At 35.6% G+C, this 22,411-nt stretch overlaps 1 protein-coding gene across 6 annotated transcripts in view; it reads left to right on the top strand.

Moving 5' to 3' along the window:
- Positions 1–22,411, top strand: part of KLC1 (kinesin light chain 1) — a 47,984-nt gene that overhangs the window by 14,634 nt on the left and 10,939 nt on the right. For 3 of the 6 annotated variants that reach the window (XM_042799207.1, XM_032981589.2, XM_032981592.2), the window contains exons 2-13: positions 2,919–3,180; positions 5,947–6,177; positions 8,176–8,254; positions 10,194–10,419; positions 10,933–11,020; positions 11,782–11,883; positions 12,509–12,682; positions 12,830–12,929; positions 13,808–13,857; positions 13,944–14,011; positions 15,491–15,599; positions 18,940–19,074. In XM_042799207.1, coding sequence (XP_042655141.1) covers positions 2,920–3,180; positions 5,947–6,177; positions 8,176–8,254; positions 10,194–10,419; positions 10,933–11,020; positions 11,782–11,883; positions 12,509–12,682; positions 12,830–12,929; positions 13,808–13,857; positions 13,944–14,011; positions 15,491–15,599; positions 18,940–19,074 — 1,623 coding nt within the window. In that variant the 5' untranslated portion in view covers position 2,919. Of the gene's footprint in view, positions 1–2,918; positions 3,181–5,946; positions 6,178–8,175; positions 8,255–10,193; positions 10,420–10,932; positions 11,021–11,781; positions 11,884–12,508; positions 12,683–12,829; positions 12,930–13,807; positions 13,858–13,943; positions 14,012–15,490; positions 15,600–18,939; positions 19,102–22,411 lie in introns of all 6 variants that reach the window. The other 3 variants (XM_032981590.2, XM_032981588.2, XM_032981591.2) reach the window with 1 other exon arrangement.

Raw genomic sequence — 22,411 nt, 5'->3', positions numbered from 1 at the left:
TCATTTAAATAGACACCCTACAAAACCTATGCAGAAAGAGATAGTCCTTTCCTGTCAGTGGGAGAGATTAGGATGCTAACAATTTTTGATAGAGGAGATTTGAGAATCCCTCTCCCAGCCTGTGTGGACCTTCAAATCAATCTTTGTCTTGATGTAGCTTTTGACTTGACACCAGCTCTAGTACAGTTGCTTGTACTGGTAGCTCTGAGGCAGTGAAATCTTACAGCTACATTTGGTTTAGAATGAGGAGGTTTAAAAATCTGGCTCACTGGATTGAGAGAAGCAGCATGTGTTTGTAAAGCAGCTCTACTCCTGTGATGGGCTTTAAGTATGTTTCTGCCCCATTGGGTTTAAACCCACTTTTCCTTTCTTCAGTACCTTCTATGTTGGCATAGACTTCCTTAATTGCAACTTCAGTGTATTCAGCCAGAGGTTTGTGCCTCATTCTATCTATGATCTGACAACCTTTTCTCCTTATAGTAACAAGTCAGTGTCCGTTTTCACACCTTAGATATAATTGTGCACACAGATGTGTCTTTTGGCTGGATTTCATGTGTCAGATAGGTACTTCCCAGGCTACTTTATTCTTTTTGCATGAAGACATGACCATTGCAAGGCTTAATGTAGTTTTTGGTATTACTTTTTGTTTCATGTATTCTTTTTGTAACAGTGAATGGCTGTTAACTTATCTATATTCATCATCTAGAATTCATTTAACTTCTACTGTGGTGGTTAAAATGTGCAATTTTTTTTTAAACAGCATCTATAAATGCATTACACACATACCTGTATACACTTGCCTTCCATCTCTGGTGTAGAATGACTATAAAATACTGAAGCACACAGAAAGAATTGCTACCCCTGTTCACATAAGATGGAGAAATGACCACATGCTTATTTTGGAATGTTGTAGAAAAACTCTAGGTATTTAAAAACCATATTACTCAGAACTTCTCTAATGAAGAATGGGAGTCCCTGTTCATTAGATGTCATCTGCTGTTTTTATTCCCTTATGATCAAAGGTACAGTTCTTCGCATTCAGGATGGAAATTGTTACTTGAAGACATGAAAGCATGCCGATGGTAATTAGGGTTGAGTTGTATGCTGAAGTTAGTATAATCCATAACAATTTCTCATATGACTGTGCATGTTAGAAGCATATATGTAAACTTGGCTCACAATAAATTACAATTCATTTTTATACATGATTTTAGAGAGTATGGGCTTTAAAAAAATGTCATTTAAGCATTCTGGGTAATAGTTCTCAGGTTATAAATGGGAAATGTGTAAATATCCTTCTGCTCATCAGGTTTTCATAGGTTGATTTCTTATGCCATTGCTCTATTAGATGTTTTATTCAGGTATATACACTCTGTATTATATACATTCGTGAACATGAAATTTTTGTATTAAACTGTGGTAAAACCAAATTCATTGCTGCCCCAAATTATCTGCCTTTTCAGACAATAGATTATTACAGAATAAACCAGTGTAGTGCATGGTTCTTTTCTGAGAAATGGGTAAGCCTTTTAGCTACTGCGTTGCAGGAGATCATAACAGAGGGTAATTTGAGTGTATATAGACACTTTTTTAATGTCATACAAGAGCATAAGAACACATCCTTTGGCTGCTGTCATGAAGTGGTGCATATTTGCATGTTCCTTATAGCACTCTTATTCAAGATTTAAGTGGTAATTTTGGGGGGCTTTCTTCTAAAACTGGACTTGTTTCCGTACAAAGTTCTAGTACAGTTTAGCTAACTCATTTTAAATTTTAATTTATCAAAACTTCCCTAAGTGTCTTCATGTAGATGTGATAATGTAGTGCTGTTAAAGAATCTCTCTGATTTTATTCTAATTTATACTTCCAGGTTCTCTTGAAGATATTTATGTTAAGCATAAAGGAGCAATTCTTCAATTCTTTATTTTCATTATAGAACATTTTTCTGGTGACATTCATAAAGGATCAAACGATATCTGTGTCTTCTTCTGTTTGTGTTTTTACATTTGTGATTGTTCGTCACTTCAGTAACAGCATGTATAATAATAAAGTTACCTGAGTTTCTAAACTTTTTTTGATTTGGATTTGGTAGAGGTGTTTACAGGTATCCAGAAATTTGCTAGCTGTAATGTAGTGCGTAAGGTACTGACAAAATAGCACAGTGAAGTGTTTCTTGCAAGGGTTGTGTTATACAAGACTTTTTTCAGCAGGAGACAGCTGTTGCAGCTCCATCGCAACAGCTGCATCTAGACCTGTAGGCAATTGAATGTCTATGTGTAAATGTAGAGTTGCAGTAATGCATGTAAAGTAATCTTAGGGGGTAGTTGTTATTTTCAAAATACGTAGCGATACCAGCTTTTGTAGCCATTGGAAAGGGTGAAGATGGTGATTCCTCGTTACTGGAAAAGGGTGATTTTTGTCATGGTTGATGATTGATCAATGCTTTTAGAGGGTTGAATGGTATTTCTTCAAATTCTTCAAGCTCTATTTTGTGGAAATTTGTGAAGATAGTTGTGGATCAGTGGCACCTGTGAATAGCTATATTTATTATAGTATGTCTTTTATACACCAACTACTTTGCTTTTGTACAAACTAGAATCCCGGAGATGTAGCCCTATTCTTCAGTGCTCATTAGATATTATTCTGCCATGTTGTAGTACATATTTTATTTTCTGTTGCTGTTTGGCTTATGAATTAGTGTTAATATTAAATCTGGAAATAGAAACTGGAAAATTTGAAACACTGTTCAAACCCAAGACTTAACACATTATACAAGTTGTGCAAAAATACAGTTGCATTCTGAATATACATTTCAAATTCGTATATTTTAATGACTTAAGGGAAAACTTTATTCAGTTATACAGACTTGATTATTTTATTTTTACTTTTGGATTAACTAGTGTACTCTTTCATTTCAGAATGTATGAAAACATGTCCACAATGGTGTATTTAAAGGAAGAGAAGTTGGAGAAGCTTACTCAAGATGAAATCATTGCCAAAACTAAGCAAGTGATTAATGGACTAGAGGCACTCAAGAATGAACACAATTCAATTTTACAGAGCTTGCTCGAAACACTGAAGTGTTTGAAGAAAGATGATGAAACTAATCTGGTTGAAGAAAAATCAAACATGATTCGAAAGTCACTGGAAATGCTGGAGCTTGGCCTTAGTGAAGCACAGGTAAAATTGCAGTAGAAATAAAGTATTTCAGACTTTGAGGACTTAACTTTGCCTTACTGAATAATAGAAATGTGCTGGGGCATTTATGTTGTTGTATGTTAAGGAAAATCACTGCTGTAATTAATAGAGGTAGATACTGTCTGTCTTGCTGTGTTAGAGAACTCATTATGCATTCAGTATTAAAGCACTGAAGCTCATAACTGAGCTCCTCTACTTCAGTGAGACAGTTGCTATTTTCTGTTTTGGCTTTTCCATGGCATTGGGCAGGTAATGTTTGAGCCACTCAAGAACTGAGCATCGGCATTTTAACTCTGAATTAATGCATAGGGGGGTCTGTCTTCCCTCTTCCCAGATTTGCTCCAACCTTTGAGCTCTGCCATAACCTTAAATTAATTTTTAATATTCCTTTGGTTCTGGGATTCTTTATAGTAGCTCACAATGTTCCTGGGGCTTAAGAATCTCTTATCTTTATTGAACATTTTACTAACCCAAAATTTAAACTAAAAACATCTTAAGGGTTGAGAATGGAGTAGAGAACCTGAACAGCTTTTACAGATGTGTTAAAAAAAGGACTCTGAGCTAACTTCTGTGAACTCTTAGTCGATGAAAGTATTGTCTGCAGAAGATGAGTGAACAGATGCCTATTTAGTCCGGATGTCAGGACTGTATTTACAGTTCAACTTGAGGGTATTTTGTACTAGGTCAAAAACCAGAAACGATGTGGTGTGACACAGTCATCACTGTAAAATAGCAGCGGGTTTGAAAATGAGTTGAAAATGCCAGTGAGTTAGCTCTATATTAATAGGCTTTATATTGGTCTGTAACTGTGCTCAGTCTTCTCATCTAGATCGAGTTATTGTTTGGCAATCTGGTAGTTTTGTGGATTGGATCATGGTGAATTGAGGCCTGAGAGAATGAACAAATACGCGTTACCAGACATGGGACTGTTAGAACCCTCTGGATGTTATGGTACAGATTGTCAGGCCTTAGTATATGGTACAAGTTTTGATCCCGTCTGTTGGAAGAAAATATTAGAAGACATATGTAATAAAACTGCAATAGTTGAGTTAATGGGTGTTTGTAGAAGGTCTGTGAGTGAATGAGCAACTTCCCTCTCCTAACTTTGATGTGGCATTGGGACTCCGGAAAGCTGTTTCTGATCCTTGGCTCTATTGGAGCCGGCAGCCTCAGCTGCAGAAGTTACTGCTGTGTTTGCCCCACATGGTGTTTCGGGAGTTGTGGTGGCTAGGAGCCAAGAAGTCTGCATTTACTGCCTGCCTTAGGAGAGCAATGACACCTCAAACTACTACTCATAGGCCTGATAAGCCTAGTCTTCCTGCGTGCTTTGGGTTGCAACAATGTAGTAATTTTTTTGATTTGCAGCATTTAAATTAAGATAAGGGAATATTTTTCTAGATGTTTTTGACACGGATGCAGGCTGGATAATATAAGTGTTGTTTCCATTAAAATGAAACTGACTTTGCTGAAGAAGTAATCAAACTTTTCTTTCAGTTAACTGTAGAGTAAGATTACAAAGGATTTTATTTTGCCATTGTTGCTTGTACAGTGTTGTTTGAATATGTTAACCCTTTTATCACAACTTCCTAAATGTAGTTTCTGATGTTACAAATGCCACTGTTTGAACAGGCCAAGTAATTTAAATTATGAATAACTTTGGATATGCTGAAGTCTGGAAATCTGGATTTATATTAGGAAATTATACTTGGAGTTTTTCTTACCTTTATAGGAAACAGTAGTTACAGGCTTGAGGTATTTTTTTGGAATGTGAAATATCAGCTAAGGACACTATCTGTTTCACATGAAATATTTAATTTAAAAACACTTCAGTGTAACTTTGTTTTAAAGAAACATGAAATTGAGGAGATGAAATACTAATAGCTTGGAGATGTCAAACTCATCAGAATCACCAGTGGCCCATTTTTACAAGGTGTGCTTCCTGGGATTGCTATCAGCTGTTCTGTGTGTATCAGTGGGAGATTACATAAACAGTGAAGGGAGAGTATCTTATCTGTGTAGTGTTTGGCTTTCACTTAGCAAGCTCCTTTTTCATTTAACTTTGCTTAGCAAAAATCCAGTCCAAGTAGGCTGCTTTTATGGCTGTTATTTTTTTTTTTTTTTTTTGTCCTCAATATGACTATTCAAACACTTTGAATGTCTGCACACTCAAGCTTATTGAAGCACTTTATATATACATATCATAAATTGTGTGTTAAGTTGCACATTTAGATCTCAGTAGTATAATTGTCCTTCTGAAGTATTATTTTTATGCTGAAGTGTTCATCCTTATGAACTGTAAACATGTATATGAATCCTTTCTGTCTGAAAGCTGCTAAATTAGAACTCTGTGTTAGTTCTTAGGTTATTTTTTTGATCCTTCAAGTTAAAAGTACTACTGCTTCGTTTCATGTTAGTGGAACAAAGATTTCCTTTTCAGTAATCTAAATCCTAGTTCAAATTTTTCATATATTTTAAGTTTTTATGTAATCTTCAGGGAATTCTAAAACAATTTGACATCTGTTAGCATCATGGAAAACAGTCATTAGTAAAGAGTTCCTCTAGGTTAATTCTAGCTGAAGAAATGGTAAAAAAGTTTGAGGAAGAGTGAGAACCAGATATGTAAAAAGAAATCTGAATGTTTACTAGATTTCACAGCTGACGTAGGTTTCAAATAATAAAAGGCTTTTATGTTAAATACAGGACTGCATTTTAGAGAAAGTATGTCATGTGACACCTTCTACTTTTTAGGTGATGATGGCCTTGTCAAATCACTTAAATGCAGTGGAATCGGAGAAGCAGAAATTGCGTGCTCAGGTTCGCCGGCTATGTCAGGAAAATCAGTGGCTACGGGATGAACTAGCCAATACACAACAGAAACTACAGAAAAGTGAGCAATCTGTGGCTCAACTGGAGGAAGAAAAGAAACATCTAGAGTTCATGAATCAGTTAAAAAAATATGACGATGATATTTCACCATCAGTAAGTAGCTGCATAGTAAAAAGCACCTTACATTTACGTATGTGTTGTAATCTGCCAAGTTACCAAGAAATGACAGATAGAAGCTTTATAATTGTCTCCAACATAAACTTGTCATTAAAATTCTTACCTTGTCCCAGTGTCACATAGTTTGCAGAAAAATTGAGAGTTCAGTTATTTTAAGAGAGTAAAGGTTTTATTTTATGTAGATAATAAAATACATATGAGCCTCAAAATTCATAACTCCTTATTTAGTATTATATTAGCTTAAAAAAATTGTTTGGTTCCATTCCTAAGATTTCCTTTTGGAAATTCAGCAGTTAAAATAAGGGGGGAATGTAAACTATTAAAGATTCTAAATATGCAGGGGACTTGGCTTGTTTTGACTGCAAGAAAAATATTTAATTTTTGCCCAGTGAAATCGGCGCGTAGCTTTTCTATCTGAGGATTTACACTAAGATAGGATGTTACTGAATCCCCCTTTCAGGACTTTCTGCCAGACATTGTGATCATCTTCACATTTTCAGTTGTGTTTAGCTAGCCTATTGTGTTACATATTCTTAGATTCAGAGAGAAAATGGGTACAATTTTAATTTACAGAAGTAACTTACCACTTTAAAAGACTACTGAATTATTTGCCCTTCTTGTTATCCTTTTATTTTGTTACCTTAAGTTAGATGGCACTGTAGAGAAAGCTCATTTCGTGTCTTCAGACCTCAGCTGTGTCTTGGAAGGAACAGGTTTTCATAAGCAATTATTTTAGTGACATAATGGTTGAAAATGTCTATGTTTTAGTCATGCTTAACTGACTACTTGACTAAATCCTTTTTAACATATTGTGAGTATTGAGAGTTGTTTGGTCAGTTGCAGGTGGAACTTTTCAGTGCTATTTTATGAGTTGGTATTTGTAGCTGAATACTGCCAGTGAAACCTATTTACAAAAGGAGTAGGAGGAGGGAATATTGGGATTTTGATGTGCTGACTGTGCATCTGTAATCTGCAGATGGCCTAAATAGCACGATTATTTGAAGTTATGTTGGCAAATAGGGTCAAAGCAAGCAAAGCATCTTTATAGTTTCACTAACCATATGGACAGTCTCTGTTGCTAGCCTTTGAAAAGTCAATTGCATATACTCAGTATGAGGTTAGAATCTTCCCTGAGATCTAGTCCCATCAATCTGCTGAGCACTGAGCACCCACTTTGCCACCATTGAACTTGAGTGCCAGCAGCAGCGGTTGTCGTCTTCACATCTGTGAAAGTAGGTGTTGGATGGAGAGCCAGAAAAACAGGATTGTGTTCCACTCCTGGGTTTTCTCCTTACTGAGATTAACATTTCTGAGAACTTCAGCTATTTATGTTGTATAGACTTTACATTTAAGAAACGGGATTGGAGGATGATCTGTTTCTTTATTGGAATGTGGAATAATTTTTGGGTGTCTAAAATCAATATACGTTGATGGATTTTACAGAAATTAATATGGTTCCAGATGGAGACTATTGGAGATGAACTTCCTTCCAAGTGTGTCTTTTCTTGTTGAACCTTACAGATCAGTTGCAAAATCTGTTATTAGGGCAGATTACTACTCAGAAATAGAGGACTCCTTATTCCTCTCCCTTGACCATCTATAACTGTGTTTCCAACCAGAAAAGTACTGTGAACAATTCTGTATTCAGTAGCACTCAGACTTCACCGGGTACTTTCATTAGGTCTCGGTAAGAATAGCAAATGTGTTCTTGCGTGCTTAAATTGAGACTGAAATCTAGGAGACCTGATTTCTATTCCTGGCTCTCCTGAAGGTGTCCTGTATTGTTTTGGGACAGAGTGTGTGAATACATTTGAACATAAGACCTTCATAAATCTTCTGTGAGAAATGTTATGATTGTCAATTCCTAAGTTCTGGATGTGGGGTTTTCCTTTAGCACTGCTGATTAAATGGACCGTCCCTTTATGCCTTAGATTTAAGTGTAACAATTTGTTTGGGTTTGGGGTTGTTTTGTAGGAGGATAAAGACACTGATTCCACTAAAGAGCCTTTGGATGACTTATTTCCCAATGATGAAGATGACCAAGGACAAGGAAGTAAGTTCACTTCAAATTGCAATGTTAGTGTATTTCTGCAATGCAGATGCTCTTTACAAAAATGAATCAATGTTTGGGGTCCTCTGGGACACAGCGGGAGTGGTGAATGCCTCTGCTAGGATAAGGAAACCAGTCATGGGTACACATGCTACGCACTAATATGTACAGAACCAGGGCATAGGTTTTTAAAGAGCTTACTAGCTGTTGTGAAGTTCTTGGAAATTACTTCAGTTCAAAATTCGTCCCACAGTCTTTCCTGTGGGCCTCAGAATGGAAAAGGTCTGTTCCAAGTGACTGAGGCAGATTCTGAAACGTAGAAGCTTTTTGATGGTCTGCCCAAATGTTGAAATCTGTTAACGACCTTTTTAATGATCTGATTTAGCATTTTGGGGCGGGTTTCAGTATGAAGTCTTTCTTATATAATCTTCTATCGTTTACTGAGGTTGTCTTCCTTAGTTCTACTACTCATTCTAGCAGTACTGTCTTCAGGTCAGAAGGTCTGATGAATATGCAGTGAAGTTTGAGGTAGAGGTTTGGTAGCATGATTAAAAGAAGTCATTAATAGATAAGCCTTGCTTAGTGAATGTTGTTTTCTGTATGGGTGTAAAGCTAACACTATGATATCAATACATTATATTGTATATATGCAGTGTACTAGTAGTATAATGGTTCTTGGTAGACAAATGACTTTAGAAAAAAAATGTCTGAAGGGTCACACCTCTGTAATCAGCAGAGTTTGGGATTTCCTTCATGGGCACATACACTGCATTCTTGATAGTATGGTAATACTATCCATAGCCAGCAACGGAAGGAAGACTTGAAGAGTTTAGAATGGGTTAGTGTTGACCATGAGCTCCCTCCTGAGCTCATCCTTGCTTCCCTAGAATTCTGTAGTAGGAAAGTTGAATGGCAGAGCTGCCTATAATACCTATAATAAAGTCCATCTACTTTATTTTGTTTTACAAAGACAAAGTTGACATGTCAGTAATTTCCTTGGCCTCCAGGAAAAATACTGAAATGCTTTGTTGCTCTGGTAGGCAGTGATTGTGGGTGTAGGCTTGGCAGTGTATGATTCCACTGGCATAAAAAGGCTCCCACTTGCTGTGAGAGTGTTTTTAGCCTAATAGAAAGGAGAGAAGAAGGTCAGGCTCACGGCTGGATCCCTTATCCTGTGCAGTGTCTAGAATGTAATGAAAATGAGTAACAGGGAATTCTCTCAATCTTTCCAGAAATCTCCCAGGTGAAGAGGAAAAGGATAGTAGATTTTTGGGGGGAGTGGGAAGGTGGGTGTTGCAACAACCAAAGGTTAGGAGCTACTGGAAAATAAGTGGCTAAGTCTGAGGGTTAGTAAGTAAAACCTAAAGGTTGCCACTGGCTTTGATGGCTCAATGCCTTTTCTCTTGCAACTGTTATTTATGGCATCCAAGGTGTTTTAGTATTTTGTGTGCCAACCTTAAGTTCTCCTTGGTACAGCAAACAAAGGGAAACAAAATTTGTATGTTTAGAGAAGGAAAATAGAGGAAAAAGGACAAATCATTTGAGCTTTTCTGCAGGTATTTGGCTTGTTAATGTTATTTTCCATAGGGAAATGTCAATATTTGTAAGTGGAAAATTATTATATGATCTTGAGAATTCTTAATGATTTGCCGAGCTGAAATAATTTCCTACTTTCTTCACTGGTTTATTACATTTGGCCCTTTGAGCTAAGAGAAATGTAAAATAATACAATACTGGACAGAATATGAAGAATAAAATGGTCCTGTTTTCACTATCACGGTTCAAGACAGCATGACTGCTGTGAAGAATGTTCTAATACTAATGTTTTGTATTGAAGAAAAAAAATTCAGTGAGTCTCATTTTGCGTTGTTGAGCAGTCATGTTAGATGTTTTAGTTACAGTCATCTTTTGAACAACTTGGAATATTCTGGATTTCTTTCAGTTCAACAGCAGCATAGCAGTGCAGCAGCTGCTGCCCAACAAGGTGGCTATGAAATTCCAGCAAGATTAAGGACCCTTCATAATCTTGTTATTCAGTATGCTTCCCAAGGTAGATATGAGGTTGCCGTACCTCTCTGTAAACAAGCTCTTGAAGATCTGGAGAAGACTTCGGGTCATGATCATCCTGATGTTGCCACTATGTTGAACATACTTGCTCTGGTGTACAGGTTTGTATACTGGCATAGATAAATATCAGTTAAATAGTTAATATTTGTGTACAACCTGGTCGGACTAACATTTTTTTGACTCTTTTATTTTCCATTCCATTTGTTTTCTATTCCCTGTTTTTCATTAAAACCTTCAAGAGGGTCCTGCAATGTTCATACGTCTCCCTGTATTTAGAAGTCAAACAAGTTGATGAATTTTTGCCTATGCTTTTGCTTTGGGAGTGAAACTGGTTTTGATACTCTTTTTTTTTTTGTCTACTGAGGGGACATATCTTGATTACTCACAGATAATCTAGAGGTATAAATTGGACAGCAGTGTAGTAGTAGTACATGCTAGTCATCAACCAGCAAACTACAGTTACAGGCTTCAGGTTTTTACTTCCTGTTTTCTGAATATATTCTCAATTACTTTTCTTTTGTACTAGGACATTTAGGCCAGTACTGAAGTCAGCTTTATTTTTATGACTTTGTTTTCTGAATCCCTAGTATTAATTATGGCTCTTTAAAATTTAGAGACCAGAACAAATACAAAGATGCAGCAAATCTCCTGAATGATGCCTTGGCTATCCGTGAAAAGACTTTGGGCAAAGATCATCCAGCGGTTTGTATACATACAATATCATATATTTAGCTGTGTGTTTCACTGAAGTTTTTTCAACTCATTCTAATATTAAACTCAACAGGAAAGTTTTTAAGACCTGGCTTATCTCTAAACAGTACAGGTAGGAGGCCGCAATGTAACATTCTTCACTTTCTCTTAAATATTTAATGTCCCTTTTGAGCATTATATTCAGTGCTGTTTCACCACAAATGACTCACACATGTTTGATTTTGGATTGCACGGATTTTCTATGGGAAACGAATTTGTGAAGAAAAATTTTAATTTGCCTGCTCAAATTACTTTATTAAACTCAGATTGAAGGGGTACTTCTGATTTATTTTCCTGCTGCTTTTAAATGAAACATAAATCAAGCTTTGGCACTTAGTGTTTAAAATTAATGTGATATCTCACTTCATGTAGCTTGTGTGAAACAGGGCAGCTCTAAATATAGATGTCGGGCAACTTTGTAAGAGAAGAACATATGACGAAAATGCATGCACAAAATAACATTTCCAAAAATGAAGCAGGAGTATTTAATGATTTTGTTTTTTTCCTTTCCTTGTTTGTATATGGATGCATTCAATAATAATTGTTTCTTAATTTACAAATTCCAAGATGTCTCCTCTTGGAATTTGTAAACATCAGTACATTTCAGCAACATTGGAAAATTTGAAAACATCAGTACATTGCAGATGTGTTCATTTGTCAGATATTTATATCAGCAAATTCCAGTGTAATTAGTATTTCTCAACTGTTGGCAGGTGGCAGCAACTCTAAACAATCTTGCAGTACTTTATGGTAAACGAGGAAAATACAAAGAAGCTGAACCATTGTGTAAGCGAGCTCTGGAAATCAGAGAAAAGGTATGAGTAAAAGAATACATCACCTTTGAATGGATTATTTGAGGGAGAGGGAACAGTTAAACATTTCCGCTTTTTTAATGTTTTGATTGGGTAGATCTGCCAGATAAACCACAGTTAGCAATGCCCTAGTAGTTAGCAATATCTGAAATTCAAAATAGTGGTAAATTCAATAGTCCTACAGAGCTGTTGGAACACTCTGGGTATATCCTAAATTCTGTATTTTGTAATTAACCTTCTTTACCTTTTTCTTTCCCCTTTGATGTTTAAGTAATCTTTGATTTCGCAAGAGCATTGGGATTAGAAATGAAACATCATTAAAATTTTAAAGTTGGTAATTTCATGACTCTCTGGATATTTATTCTAGTCCATGAGACTGAATGCCTGCATCTTCAGGCTTTGTATAATATGCTACCTATACTGTTTTAATACCGCTTACATTATTCCTGTTATGAATTGTTCTGGAGCGTTCTCAGTTTGTGATATAATTGAGTAATTTTCATATTTTTCAAATGCAAATGTTGCCCTTCTTATCCTCGTGTTGATGAGAAATAAGAATGAATGGGCTACTTCTAAGCTCTAATATGATGATTGGAGAATGTTTTAATACAAGGTGTTTAATTTCCAGGTCCTGGGGAAGGATCACCCTGATGTTGCCAAACAATTAAATAATTTGGCTTTACTATGCCAGAACCAGGGTAAATATGAGGAGGTTGAATACTACTATCAGAGGGCCCTGGAAATTTACCAAACTAAGCTGGGACCAGATGATCCAAATGTTGCAAAAACAAAGAATAACCTGGTAAGCCTTTTATAAAGTAAATCTAGGAAAAAGTAAAATTTTCTGATGAATTGAAGTGTACCTTTATTCAGCATGTATTATATTTATTATTATCAAGCTAAATAAAGCAGTGTGCTGATATCTTTTTTGGGGGTGTTTTGTTTTTAGGCATCCTGCTATCTAAAACAGGGCAAATTTAAGCAAGCAGAAACTTTATACAAAGAGATTCTTACTCGTGCTCATGAACGGGAATTTGGCTCTGTAGATGGTAAGAGACTGAGTCCCTTGATTTTAATGTATGTTTCATTTTTGTAGTTATGAAATAAAACCTGAAGGAAATTAATGGCATCCTGATTAAAACTGTTGTCTGTTTGAGGTAGACTTGAAAAGTGAAATTATAGATGTGTTGAAGTACATTCATCATAAGAAAGCATTTATTAGGTACAGCAGTAATGTTTGATTCAAAAGGAGAGTTTTTCTTACATGAGGTAGACTTTGGGAGGTTTATGTTTTATGGATTGTATTTCTGGTGTAATTTGTCTTCTGCCCAATCAAACCCAATTTTGATATTTTTATAGAAGCCGGAAAAATGTATGTCACTTTCTAGTCACAGAAAGTCAGTGCAGGATTTTTAATGGTGTAATAAATATATTGTCAATGTGAATACTCCATTAATACATTTAAAGAATGGGGAAAATACTCTTAAATTGTGAATTACAGTGTACATTGAAGTCAAATGCATTTTATCAACTGTAAATTATACTGAAGAATTTTCACTGCATTCCATGACAGCATATGCACCACTTAGTAGATTTCAAAACAGTTGTTATGATAAAAGAAATAACTGTGGTTTTTAAGACAAAACTAGGCACGTGACAAATCGATTGCAGCATATACTGACTTAAAAGCTTCTCAGAAGTAACTATTTCTAAGTTCAGATAAGAAAAGACAGCAGAATTGGAAAACTGTAAAGGGAAGAGGTGCATGTTTTGTTTATCTGCTTCTTGTAGTATGGAGAGTAAGCTTTTTTCTGGTGGTAACAGTATAATTACCTAGTTTAGAACTTCATTTCAGAAGGGTAAAAGTCAAACAATGAATACTTTGTAATTTTGTGCTTCTATAAAACATCTTCTTCTGTTTCATCAGATGAAAATAAGCCTATTTGGATGCATGCAGAAGAGAGGGAAGAATGCAAAGTAAGGCCATTGTCATAAAACCTTTTTGGAGCTTATACTTATCTAAGTTGCAAATCAGTTACTTTTCAATGTTACTTTTGTTTTAGGGAAAGCAAAAAGATGGCACATCTTTTGGAGAATATGGGGGCTGGTACAAAGCTTGCAAAGTTGACAGGTGGGTAGTTTCTTTACAGGACAAACAACACGGCAATACCCAGTATCCAGAAATGTCAAATTAAAGCATATTTAAAAATGTAACCAAACCAGCTGCTTGCTAGAACCTTATAAACTATAATAATAAAAATTCAGGCCCCAAGAATGGGTTTCAGGAACACAGTAGCAGTTTTCAAGTCCTGAGGCTGCTTTTAATCTAGGCTGTTAGATCTAGTAAGTGACATAAAAATGCAGCAGTTGTGTCCTTGTCAGTCCTTCATGTGGAAGCACAGGTAACCTTTCTTTCTTTTTATACCGTTGGTTGGCATACATGCTCTCCCTGCTCCAGCAAGACCTCCTGAGAGGGCCAGAAGCAAAAAGGAGACTGTACAAATGACTGAGGCTTGAGTTTTCTAGCTGGCACAAGAAAGTAAAGTTAAACTACCACAGTTCAGTCTTATTTGAGGATTTAAAGCTTGAGCAATATAGTTTAGTGTGAATGAAAACGTGTGTATGTATTTTAAAATGGAAGAAGAGAAACAAGGACTTCAGCTTGGATTATACTTAGTGAAATACTTCTTTTGTTTGCTTTAGTTTTGTTCCTTAACTGCCTTTCTTGTAATGTGCAGGTGTTGCAATGTAAGAAAAAAACCTGCACCTGCTACTAATAATGTTCAGTGAGGGTTTTTAATTTCTTCAATGTTTGAATTCCTGTATTTAACAAACAACAGAACCTTTGTACTGTTGAAATCTGCTCTTTTTTCTCCATCCTGTCTGGGTGCAATACATTTTGTTGGTTTGTTTTTCATGTACTAGTTCATTCTAATACATGAGGAAATCTTTTCTCTGCTGTTACTGGAGCAAAACTTCACACAATACTGTGACTGAGCTAATTCTCATCGTGTCATTGAAACAAAATGTCTTGTTGGAGTGTGAGACTTGTTAATGGAATGTGTGATTTTTTTTTTTTTTTTTTTTTTTTTTTGTCCGTCATTGTTCAAGTGTAGTTTGAATGCATAAAAACTGCTAATAGGTATTAAGTAAAAGCTGATGAAAGGAACTGTTAATTTGTTTTGTGACTAACACATGCTACAGTAATGGTCGCTATGCATGAGTAGGCATATTTCCTCAAGCTTCACAATTATTCAGTTGGACACACTAAGACTGAGCTAAATTTCACCTCAAGATGCAGCTGAGAAACAAGAGGATGTAGAACTCCAGTTTTCTCTTGAGTAGGTAGATCTAGAGGCTAGTTACTAACTTTCAGTTTCATGGCTGTTGACTAATCATAGTGTGAATCATTAATGCACTTTGAAAGGGGTTAATAGATTTTTTTTTTTTTTCTGCAAACATGAAGTATAGTATATTTTGAGAGACACTTATTAAATAATTATCAGAAAAAGATAAATACTGCACTAACTTAAGTTTTTATTAGTTTGTGAATTAAGAAGAGTTTAGTGTGCGTGTGTGTATATATTACTTTTTTTTTTTCTTTAAATAGTCCAACAGTAACAACTACCTTAAAGAACCTTGGGGCACTTTACAGACGGCAGGGAAAATTTGAAGCTGCTGAAACATTAGAAGAGGCAGCAATGAGATCTCGTAAACAGGCAAGTATGAAAATTCACCTTAGTGATATTTCTACGTTGTGGTCATGCAGATTTTCAACTTCAGTACCTATCATACAGGCAGAATACATGAACTTTTAGCTATTTGGTGTCTGGTGCTTGGTGTCGCCCTCTAATTTCAGTCTGACATGGTGATAAGCCAATACCATCTTAATACTCAGAAGCTGGGTAATTGCTAGGGCAGTGGCACCATGTACTGGGGGCATGGTTCAAATTGGTGGTGAAATTATGTGGAAAAAAGAAGAGCTGTTCTATTTTTAATGAGGAGCTGTCAGACTTAGAAATGTTCTGTTTCTGCATACAACTGACTGACTGGTGCAGACCTTTAGAAGACCGTTACAAATTTATCAGTTGCTGTTTGTTACTTTTGCAAACCAGTTGGATGGATATTGCAGTTTGAGGGGACTGTTATTCTTTTAATGTAGAGAAGTTTTGTGCTGTTTCTGGGCTCTCAAATCTGCTGTTCGAGTAACCCTTTCTCAGTCTTAGAAGGTGGGAGAGAGTTTGGTTTTGTTGGGGATTTATTGGCTTTTTGATTCTCCTTTCCCTTTTAGATGATTTGATACAATGTCTTTTATAAAAGTACATAAGACTGGACGAGTAAACATGGCTTGTCAGTGTTAAAATGGAAAGCAAAATAAGAAAATATAAATGAATAAAAAAAACCCTTGGAAAGGTCAATTCTAATTTTTGTTTTATGTAATAGTAAATAAGATTTATATTTTTTTTGGAAGTGGTTTGTTTTGTTTCTTATATGTCCGTGTAAAATTCTACAGTAAAGTTCTAAATTTTTGTAAACTGACTTAGGTGATGGACCATATCTTTATCAAAGATGTATTGTTTTTACTGGTTACGCTGTTTTGAAGTTGTATTTTAAAGAATGATACTGCAGTGTTTGTATATAGAAGCAGATTTCTGGAAAACAGAGAGAGCAAAAAAGCTCCTGGCAAGCTTCATGCTATTTAGTGAATTCAGCAACAGTTCCCTTTGATACAAGGTGGCGTAAGTTCTTTCTTCCCCCCAAAATTCTGGAAAACTTGTGAGCGTTTGTCAAAAAAATGAAATCGGTAAGAGGAAAGTATGAATCTGGGAAGAGTTACTGAGCAAGGAAAATTCAAGGGTGGGGGTAAATAGCTGATACAGATACTTTACTGAGGATGATTTTCACATGCTTTTACTGAAGGTTCATTTTTGGTGTGTGTCTCATTCAAATGTGATTTGGAAATAAGAAATGAACATTCACTGCATCCTAATATGTTTGCTTTGGTTCTTTGTTTGACTGTTGCCATCACACATTTTTTAGTGTGAACAGATACAACGAGGTTAAATTGGCATAACATGATAGTAATAAGAAGACTGGAAGAGAAATTAGCTTGTAGTTTTGTTTGTTTACTTTTTCCAAAGTAGTAAAACAGATCACCAACTTTTCCGAGTAAAAATCTGAACTTGCAGCTTAGAATTAATTATTTGAGAATTAAGAATGGGAGGATATTGCTATTGGAGAAGTCTCTTTTGGAGTCCCTATTTAATCAGCCCATTTCTGGCTTGCCAGTACCACTGCAAAAACTGTTCTTTGCCTCCATGTTCCATAGAGCCTGCTGGAGGCTTGCTGCTGCTACTTTATTTTTATTAAGCATGCTTAATAAAAAATGATTTTCATTGATGCATCGTATACCATCACACCATCACTCAGCACTAGCTTTGGACATGTAGGAAGCAATGCTGTTTTACTAGCAGCATTAAACACTACCTCTCTAGTCTAGGTCATTAAAGCAAAGGAGAACAGACAGGGTTAATTCATTTCCCATTTTCAGCTAAAAGCAAAGAGGTACATTTGTTCCCAGGTGTGGAAAAGCATCAGTCCTCCACAGCTCTGTTCTCCTTTATGCATGTTTTGTTTGCTTTAGCTGCTGGGATGCATATGCTAGATTTTTTAAGACCAGAGAAGTTCTTTGTCCTTCATCTTTCGTGACAGAATTGAACAAACTGGGAAAGTGCCTGTCCTTTTGTTTTGTTTTGAACATGTGATGTAAATGAGACACGATAGCTTTGGAGCAGAGCCTAGAGTCTGTATGTGATACATCACCTCCTTAGTGGTGATTTTAAACAGTTTGATGCTTTTTGTGTTTTGTGCTGCTAAAGGGGTTGGTGCAAAAGCCATTTTGAGCCTACGCTTCTCTACTGTCTAAGAGCTCTAGCCACTTTTCTGCACCATACAGCCAGAAGGAAGTGAAAATATGTGATACTTACGTGTTGATTTCATGCTTCCTTGTGTGTAGAATTCCATTAGGGAGGGCTGTTCTGCTCTTCAGTTAGTGGAAAGCAGCTGTGTGGGAACCAACAACCTGATTTCTCCATGCCACTAAAACAACTTTCGTTCTTATTCACATACTTAACTTTTAAATAGAATTCTGGCATGATTTTCACTTTCTGTATTGTGGTAGACTTTATGGATTTGTTGCACAGATCCCCTGCTGCATTTTCTGCTAATGCTGTACAGTGGAAGATGCAGAATATTTTCTTATGTGTAGGGCATTCATCTGGGATCTCTTTCTGTCAGCAAATACTCTTTCTGATGTGGAGTAGGTTTATTATAAAGAAAACAAAACAGAAAATAAGTATGATTTGAGCTTTGTTACTTTCTAGTTTGTGTTAAAGATTTTGCCTTTATTTTTAGTGCAGGTCTTTCATAGAAGGTATTTTAGCACTTTTAAGACATTCAAAGGATTATGTGGTAATTGATGGGCATTCTTTATCACAAAGTAAACTTATTTACCATATATAGTCTGTTCTATTATAAGCTTATTTTCTATTTGATTTTTTTCTGAAGGATAAATTATACTACTGTGTCATATGTCAGTATTCTTAAGTAACACGATCTGTATCTTAAATACTAGATATTTAGACACCTCTAATGTTCTTTCCAAAGGTGGGTGAATGCTACACCCTTTGCTAGGTGGAAAATTGAGAATTGCATTGACTGTTTATGATCTATAAATTGCTTAAATAGAAAGCTGGTATCCAGATGGCTTCAGGTAAGTGACACGAACACCACGGGGCTTTGACAAGTGATAGGGAAGGAGGAAAGGGATGGCAAGTCATTGAATTCTCAAAGTACCAAACTGCTTTGTCTAGGCCATGCTGTGTTGATTCCTGCAATGTATAAGGGGCAACTCATCTTAACAGCCCTCTGAAAGCGGAACCAGGGTGATGGTGTTAAGGGTCGGTTTGACTTTTTTCTTGATATGATTACTGTGTGTAAGTTGTAGATTAATACAGCTGTAATAAAATAAAACCTTTTCCCATTTTATCTAATTCTCAGGGTCTTGACAATGTTCATAAACAGAGAGTTGCTGAAGTGCTGAATGACCCTGAGAGCATAGAAAAAAGGCGAAGCCGAGAAAGCCTCAATGTTGATGTGGTAAAGTACGAGAGTGGTCCTGATGGAGGCGAGGAAGTGAGTATGAGCGTAGAATGGAATGGGGTAAGTACAGTACACAGTTTAGGAAAATAGCCTAGATAAATTATCACCGTGACAAATACGGTTGTCCATTCACCAGCCTACCGTGTTTTCAGTAGTTTCGTGGTTGATTTACATTGTGTTTTGTAATTTTGCAGGATCAATTAAGAGATGAATAATTAACATTTTGTTTATCATAACATAATGTAAAAAAAGGGTAATATTTTAAAATTTTAAAACATCCTTTCTGTTGTTGTCCTGAATGGTGACATTTTTTCAAGAATCCCAAGCAGCTGTATTTAAGTTGTTTAATGCTGATTGAGTGTCCTGGTTATGGTCTGGTGTACAATTGCTTGTCAGTGGTTTCTTTTTACTGGTAGAAATAGTCTGGCAATTAACTTACTTTTGCTTTTGTCCTTTTGATGTTGTATTTGCCCATATTTTAAATGTTTCTTTAAAAATACTGCATCTGTTGGAATCACAAAGAACTTAAGCTGTGGAGATGTACTGTTAGCAGTTTTAGAGTAAACTGAAGTGATCAGTCTAACACTAAAATAATTCCAATCTCCTCCTTACACAGCTTGTTAGAGGAAAGAATGTAACTGCTAAAGCTGCTATACGATCTATTTTAAGAGGCAGTGCCATCATATAACAATGTGATACTAAGTGAAATATTAATATCACTTTCCTTTATTAAAATTTTACTGGAGTCAGGGCTTGTTCCTGTTTATTTCCCATATATTGGCTTCACTGTATAACACTGATTGTCAGAAAGTAAAAACACATATATAATGTGGTTACATATGCATTCAGTTACTGATGCATTACATATGCTTTCAGTTACTGATCTGGCTTATGTAGTTTGCTTCTGTCACCAGCTTTCCCATGCTTTATCCCATTGCCAGCAATGGGATGTATCTTGCACTGTTAACTCCCAGCTGCAGTTCTGCTGAAAAATATTCTGTTAGATTATAAAAGTGGTGTTGCCTGCTTTTGCTGTATGGGAGGGGAAGTAGCCTACTTTGCAATATTGAGTGTTCTGAAGTTTCATTTCTTTTATGATAGAAGTATTTTTTTTTTCCTTCTGCTTTTTGTTAGCCACGTGAGACAAAGTTTAGCATTCCAAAGAAACCCTGATAAAACACATACTGCTTTTGTCTTAAACAAGAATGTTCTTTCCATCTTTGCTTTTCTCTTTATTACTGTTTTCTTGGCATTGGTGTTCTCAGTGCCAAGACAGTCAATCAGCATCTATTGCGAATAATACTGCATCATTAATAAAGCCAAAGTAAGGTCAGATAACTCTCTTTTTTAATTCTCATTTTGCCCATTCAGCATTAGAACTGTGTACTGTACTCTTCCCTTAATTTTCGCTGTACTTTGCATGACTATATATTCTAAATGGATTAAATTTTTTTCTGTTATTGACATCAGTTAAACAAGCATGCAGGTTTTGGATTGAAAGGACCTTCTGTGGAAAAATAATAGACAGTATTTCTAGGTCAATATTTGAATCAAACTCACTGATAAAATTTGTGGAAAAATTAAATTTTGACCTCTCAGGGCAAACAGACTTTTAGTGTGCTGAAGTGGCATTGCTTTATTCTCATCTTCATAATTTCTTTTTTCCCCTCTTAAGGTATTTTGTATTACATGTTTTACATAAAGTGGGCAACTCTCTCTCCCTCTACCCTGTTAATGTTTCTATCTCAGTGTTGTTCTTCCCTCTACTTTATATTATGTAGTTTTTTTTACTCTCATGTGTTTCCTCCAGACAAAATATTCTGATTCATAAAATATAGTAGAATTTTTGACTTCAGTGTGCAGAGCCTGAAGAGGCGCCTGTGTTTTCCATTTAAATTCTTCTGAAGTGGTCAAGGTAGCTCATGTTCTTGGCTGTCAGAGAGAACAGGTGGAGCATGTAAAGTAATAAATGAGAAATTTTTGTTCCAAGATCTGTTGTAATTAAGTGACTTCTGTATGTAATGTAATCCATATTAAGCATTATATACTTTGTTGTAATGTCTTACACTCTGACAAAAAACTGAAATATCAGTGGAAGTAAGTCTGCCATTAACTATTAAAATGCATACATTAAGTGAGGTTGTATAGTGCATGTTTACACATTTCTTGTAAAGTCCATCCCTTAAAGTTAACAGAAGATACTTGAAAATGGAAAAAAATACTTGGTCTTAATTCAAGGTAGAAATGCCAAGATTTGTATCCCGTATTTTTTTTTTATATATATAAAAATGACAATGGGTATCTGTAATTGGCATTTTTCTAAATTGATCTTGCAGCCAGTTGCAGGACAGACAAAAATCTTTGTGATATAGTGCTTAATTAAAGGTAATTTTTCTTAGTGTGAGGGAGTATCTTTTATTATTCTAACTCAATGCTTCAAAAACCCAAGCTTTTGGGCACATAAGTCAGCTTTCAGGTACGAAACGAAAGCAATAAATTTCACTACCATAGACTAGCTGATAGGAGTTGCTCTTGTTTAATAAGTGTTAGACAGTCAGAAGGCCATTGTAGCAGACAACTACAAAGTACAGGAGATGAGGATAGGGATGTGTAAGCAAAAGTAATAAGGTGTTTCTCATCCAGAGGGACATAAAAATTGGCAATTAAACTTTGGCAATTAAACTTTGCCATAGAACTGGATATCTCTTGTGATTTTTTTTTTTTTTTTGTTGTTTATGCTGGATTTAGGAAACTTCTTTTATACTAAACTTACATTTTAAATGTGTTTTGTTAATCATGGAGTGAGTGTTTAACTTGAATTCAATGTTTTTATTTCAGATTTGAAGTACCAAAAAGCTTGTCTGCTTATTCTTAATGTGCTAGTTAGCATAATAAAAGTTATACTCTATACCTACCAAATTTGTCTTGCCTATCATTATCACTACTATAGCATCCCTGCCTTAAGACCATAGGAACAATTAGTCTTTTCACTGATCTGATAGTTCTAATTGGAATTTAGACTTCAGTTCATTCAATCCTGCAAAGCTGAAGTCTGGTTTTAAGTATGAACAATATATGCAATTTAGTTTGAAAAATAAATACTCAGTTACATCTCGATCTTCTGATCACTTGGTAGCAAGGCATTTTACTGTTTCCAAGAATAATTTTAATTACTGTTTGTTCCAGTTGCTTTAGGTAAAGGCTCTCAAAACAGTTACCTTAGGATTATCAGTAATGGTCTCTGTACTTACACCGAGAATGGAAAGTGTAAATTGAACCACAGCTTATTTCTAAAGGTAAATTCTTTCAGCTACCTCACTGCATTAGGGAAAGTAGAGAAGTTTCCACTTGGATTGTATCTATATACACA

Source organism: Tyto alba, unplaced genomic scaffold (assembly GCF_018691265.1).
Source record: "Tyto alba isolate M040663 unplaced genomic scaffold, T.alba_DEE_v4.0 Super-Scaffold_29, whole genome shotgun sequence".
In the NCBI taxonomy this organism is placed as follows: domain Eukaryota; kingdom Metazoa; phylum Chordata; class Aves; order Strigiformes; family Tytonidae; genus Tyto; species Tyto alba.
The sequence above is the reverse complement of the archived record's forward strand: the minus strand, read 5'-3'. Positions and strand labels throughout refer to the sequence as shown.